General features: G+C 37.7%; 1 protein-coding gene across 3 annotated transcripts in view; it reads right to left on the bottom strand.

Annotated features, from left to right (window-relative positions):
* Positions 1-1,113: 1,113 nt before the first annotated feature.
* TMLHE (trimethyllysine hydroxylase, epsilon) overlaps positions 1,114-6,000 on the bottom strand; it is a 58,968-nt gene continuing 54,081 nt past the window's right edge. For all 3 annotated transcript variants that reach the window (XM_089651948.1, XM_089651947.1, XM_089651949.1), the window contains one exon: positions 1,114-3,204. In XM_089651948.1, the coding sequence (XP_089508074.1) occupies positions 3,073-3,204 (132 nt within the window). In that variant the 3' untranslated portion in view covers positions 1,114-3,072. The remainder of the gene's footprint in view (positions 3,205-6,000) is intronic.

Genomic DNA, 6,000 nt, shown 5'->3' with positions numbered 1-6,000 from the left:
AATGTAGCGGACTACATTTTGGCCTAAATTTATGAAAAATGCTTGTTTGTACAATTTTATAACAAAAAAAACACCAAAAAAAACAGTGATGATCAAATACAATCAAAAGAAAGCTCTATTTGCGTGAAAAAAGTATATATATTTCATTTGGGTACAGTACTGCATTACTGAGCAATTGCCAGGTAACGTTGCACACTGCTGATTAGCAAAAAATGCCCTGGTCAAGAAGGGGGTAAAACCTTCCAGAGGTCAAGTGGTTAAATTGAAAAGTTACACTTCACTCTTCAAAGCACACTTGTTGCCTTAATGAAACAGAATAGTAAACCCCTCACTCCCGCTACATAGTATGAATATTCCATTTATCTTTAGCATTCAAGGCCAGCTTCAACAAGATCCAATGCAAATTCTGACTATTTGAAAGTCATTATTTGCATGTTTAGACACTCCTCTGTCCATCTTAAATAGCAACTCAGGCTTTGAATGCTACACCATAGGAAGCAGAGAGGAGTCTATAAATTAGTCTTATACTGAGAAAAAAAACATTTCAGGGGACTGCAGCAGCGGACTAGAAAAAGAATCTGAAAAGTATCTACTATGCAAAGGGAAGGGGGAATTGTATGTAGCCTTCATTCGGGTGACAATTTGCTGGAAAAGAAAGCTTGTCTGCTGGACTTGAAGACTAAAAGTGTTTTATTGAGCCCTCATGTTGTTGATCAAGTGGCATGCACATTTATTTAAATGGTTCTGATTTTTAGAAACATGAAGACAAGAGTGGAGAAGAAATATGAAAAGCAGCCAACTTTGGCCTTTCAAAAAATGTGCTGCAGAACCTAATTATAAATTCATCTGCACTTACAATTTTCTCTTAGTCCATCTGCAATCTCACAAATACCTGGTGAGTATGCCAATGGTCCAACGTCCTGTGTGGCAACCATGTTGCACTGCTCCAGGATTCACAGCAAAGTTGCCACTGACATAAGCTGTGCCTGCTGTCACTGCAGAGGGATGAAAAAAATGTTTACAGCACTGTTGCTGAAATTCTCCCACTATAAGCTGCAGTGTCTGGGAAAGAGACCGTGTGAGACACCAATAAAGAAGGATTTGGCAGGGAAGGTAAATCAAGTTTTTGATTTTATGAGGCTTGTTAATTACATTGTAGCTAGACTTGGTACTTGTTTAGACCATCATATAGGAACCCTTGGTTGTACTTTAATAGATTATGATACACAAGACAATTCTGACATGTATAGCTGTACAGAGGTAAAAAGGCACATGATTAGCTGGTGATAAACCCTTGTATGCTGCTGAGAAAAAAACAAGCTAGACGATATCCAATATAGCTTATCCATGATGAGGCTAATAGGATTTTACTATATACTAGAATAGTACACTACATTTGTAAAGAACAAACAACCTATGGATATAGACAGAAAGACCAGGCAAATGGCTAGCATTCCAAACCTATTCTAGGTACATCCATACATACACCATGGATGTAAGCCAGAGTATAGGACAGTAAAACACTTAAAAAAAAATGTACTTTTTTATATTGAACCACAATTTAACCTAGTTATGTTTTCGTTAAAAAAAATAATAATTGTATTTTTAGTAAAACCTGACACACTGGATTCGATCTCCATATTGGGTTCCTGCACAGCAAAAATGGAAAAGGTTGGTTCAGGGCTCTAATGCTTTGCATTGGGTGGCGTAACACTGTGACTATAAGTACAGGAGTATGCACAGAGATAATCTGAACAGTGTTCTGCTGCTCCTTCATTGCTGAATTGCAAACCATAATGGGTCTTTGGCTAAGCTAAATTGTTTAAAGTGTCTGTATAAGGAAAAAAAACACATGTAACACATCTCTGCAATAATGTACATTTGCCACTGTAGCTGTGCCTCTTTTGCAGATCACCTCCCACTCTCCTGGTGACACAATAAAACCAGGAAGGTGTTTTGTAGTTCACGCTAACTGGGCAGGGTTGACAACACTGCTTAGGATTTCAGCACAGGTAGTTAGGAACTTACTGCATTTCTGTTGGGGGATAAAAAGATTTTACTTTGCTTGCAGAGTCTGGAAAGAGACAAACTGTAGGGACACGTGTATGCATTCCATTAAACATATTTTTTGCCCAGCCAGATTTGACTGCTGTATAGGCTGCAGATCCAGGATCTGGTTGTGCAGTCTGAAAGGGATGCCTGGATTGCAAGACTGGATAAACAAAGTAACAAAATCTTTGGTTTAACAGTTAATATATATGTATTAGAATGTGTTATGTTGGCAGCTTGGCGTTCAGTTTTTAAAGAAAACCGTATTAAATCTATATTGCAGCACCTGTTTAGACAGATTCCGAGCACCCGTTGACATCTAGCTCATGAAGCACTACTAGTAACCCTGCTTCAATACAAGTCAGATGCCAGCTGACCAGGTAGGCTACAACCACACTGCCTATGGGTAACATGGCGATTTGTGGAAAGCACTGTGGCCATGCAAAACCAGGGTCCTGCCCCCCCTTATCTAAACCCTTTAAGGACTTTAACTTATATTCATTATTAGTTTAATTCAAAAGGAATTTTGAAGTGAGATAATAAAAGCAATGTAATAGGGAGTACAATGTTCTCTAAAATGTTTAAATGTGCACAGCAATTTCTTTTCTGGATTTTAGTTGTCTATGGAATATTGCCATAATGGCATTTAGGTGGCTTACTTACAAAGGCAGGAAATGGGAGCTAAAGTGTAGTGGGTTTTTTGTTTGTTTGTTTTTTAACAGTGACTAATCTGATTCCCTGTTTCAGTTTGCAGGATACTATTTAAGTCACTTTAGCAACAACTCCATTTTAAAAAAAAAAAAATAATCACCTAAAATAAGAACACAGGTGAAGTATTAAAAAATGGTGAGCATTTTCCTAAAATTAGTTGATCATTCTGCTAAAGAGGATTTAAGTTCCACAAGCTTGGTAGTCCACTGGTCAGAGGCAAGAAAAAGGATCTACTCATAGGAGTATGGTGGTTTAGTTATATGGCTTAGTCTGTGCATTGGTCTGGAAGCTCCTGCTTACTCTTTAGGGCTCTTAGGCTTTCAGGCCTAGTAAGCGGGCAATGTTTAGCACATCATCCCTAGTGAGATAGCAGCCACAAAGTTGCCTGAAGCCTGTGAAAGACTCCCGTCCATGTAAGACCCTCCAGTTATCAACAAAGAGCACCTGAAAAAAGAATAAATAATTACAACATAGAATAAATTGGAAACATCTAAGAATATTAGCCAAGAGACTGCACCATGATAGTGCTGATGAACTATAAGTCCAATTTAATACACGCCATGCACCTAAAACTAAAATGTCAGTTTTGGTGGACCATGAATCAATTGGCATATAAATAATGGGTGTTACAATGTTTAAAAGCTAAGGGCACCTCTTTGATCACATTAAATGTTTAATGTTACACTGCTTTTCATATCTGGCTGAATTCATATCTTCAATGTCAGGAGCCATTAAATAATGATTTCTATGCAGAAATGTCTTCTCTGAAGTGTTAAAAAAGATCAGTGTGCAAGCAAAAACACAGAAAAAATAAGTTGCAGTCCTTCCCAGCTGCCTTTGTCTGAACTAATCTCATGTAACACAGGGCAATTTTGTGAATAAAACATATCCAAAAGATATGATGATACACATTTATGATATAAATCCATACCAGATAATCAGCTGTTTGGAAGATGGCTTAAAAGTATAAGTAAGCCCCAGATGTATTTTTCATTATGTTTGGCATTATGCTTTATTGTATACAGTTTTCTATGGCAAAATCTGCTGCGTACTAGGATATACAGCCAGTACCAGTACTTCTTGTTGCAGGCTCACAATGCTACACCACTACTTCACAATCAGCAGCAATGTTGTCAGTCTGCTATGTGTACTCCTGTAGTTGGCTGTTTAGTTGCCCGTCTGACAGACCTGATATGGAGTCCAATGGACAACTGAATAAGTGCACGCAGCAGGCTGACAACACTGCTGCCATATACAGTTGTGTTCAAAATAATAGCAGTGTGTTGAAAAAAGTGAATAAAGCTCAAAATCCTTCTAATAGCTTTTATTTCCATACACACAAATGCATTGGGAACACTACACATTATATTCCAAATCAAAACATGAAGAAAAATATATCAAATTTGTGTTGTTCCTCTAAAAAAATGGAAGAAAAGTGAATATTAGACTGTTCAAAAAATAGCAGTGTTTGTATTCTTCTTTACAAACTCAAACATTCACTATATAAACTGAAAAATGTTTGAAGATTTTGCTTTCCTTTGAATCACTTAATGAATATTTAGTTGTATAAGCACTGTTTTTGAGAACTGCTGTACATCTGTGTTGCATGGAGTCAACCAACTTCTGGCACCTGTGAACAGGTATTCCAGCCCAGGATGATTGGACTACATTCCACAGTTCTTCTCTATTTCTTGGTTTTGCCTCAGAAACTGCATTTTTGATGTCACCCCACAAGTTTTCTATTGGATTAAGGCTGGCCACTCCATAACGTCAATCTTGTTGGTATGGAACCAAGATGTTGCATGTTTACTGGTGTGTTTGAGAAACATCCCCATATCATGATGCTTGCACAACCATGCTTCACTGTCTTCACAGTGTACTGTGGCTTGAATTCAGTGTTTGGGGGTCGTCTGACAAACTGTCTCCAGCCACTAGACCCAAAAAGAACAATCTTACTTTCATCAGTCCACAAAATGTTGCGCCATTTCTCTTTAGGCCAGTCAATGTGCTCTTTGGCAAAATTGTAACCTCTTCAGCACGTCTTTTTTTCAACAGTGGGACTTTGTGGGGGCTTCTTGCAGATAGCTTGGCTTCACATAGGCGTCTTCTAATTGTAACAGTACTCACAGGTAACTTTAGACCTTCTTTGATCTTCCTGGAGCTGATTGTTGGCTGAGTCCTTGCCATTTTGGCTATTCTTCTATCCATTCGAATGGTAGTTTTTCGCTTTCTTCCATGTCTTTCAGGTTCTGGTTGCCATTTTAAAGCATTTGCGATCATTTTAGCTGAGCAGCCTATCATTTTCTGCACTTCTTTATATGTTTTCCCCTCTCCAATCAACTTTTTAATCAAGGTACGCTGTTCTTCTGAACAATGTCTGGAACAACCCATTTTCCTCAGAATTTTAGAGAGAAATGCACTGTAACCAGCATGTACAACATTTGCTGCCTTCCTTCCTTAAATAAGGGCAATAATTGCCACCTGTTTTTCAAAGAATGAATGACCTCACTAATAGAACTCCACACTGCTATTATTTTGAACATGCCCCTTTCAATTAGTGATTCAATTACACAGAATCAGCAGCATGTATGTCATGACTGTTGGGTCTGTTGGATTTCTATTACTCTACTACACCTGCTAGTAAATTATTTGCCATGTAGAAATATCATTTCTACCAAAAACAGTGATTGATCAGGTTAGTGATGTCTGACTGCTATTATTTTGAACACAACTGTACAAGGCAGTGGCTTAGTGTTTTCAGCCTGTAACAGGAAGTACTATTACTGGCAGGATCTCCTGGAAAGAACTTTGCAACAGATTGGCAAAAAAAAAAAACAACTTGCTTATGAAAACTGCTTACAGTGGACATGAGGTCTAAGATCAGAAAACATAGGTTTGGAGTTTACATATGCGATTCTGTACTTTCCCTATACCAAGTAAAGTGATGGGCACGTTTTCTTAAAGTCTTCACAAAGGTTGAATGTAACAATGCAAGTATTATTTTAATGTAAGCTGCAGATTTCAAACAATTGAAAACAACTTTTGAAATCACATTTCCATGTTAAAGCTCATATAAGATTTTAGTGAGCGAATTTAAATCTACTTTGAAAAGACCACGTCCAGCAAGATAAACATACCATCCAAAAGGTTCTCACATAACAAGAAGTCAGGTTAGCTGTCAAAATAATGAAATAACTAGGAGACAGGAGTGTTTCCATAATTGAGCCCTTTTTTTGCAGA

Source organism: Staurois parvus, unplaced genomic scaffold, assembly GCF_062004578.1.
Source record: "Staurois parvus isolate SC_StPar_1 unplaced genomic scaffold, SC_StPar_1.0 ptg000668l, whole genome shotgun sequence".
NCBI classification, from domain to species: Eukaryota; Metazoa; Chordata; class Amphibia; order Anura; family Ranidae; genus Staurois; species Staurois parvus.
The sequence above is the reverse complement of the archived record's forward strand: the minus strand, read 5'-3'. Positions and strand labels throughout refer to the sequence as shown.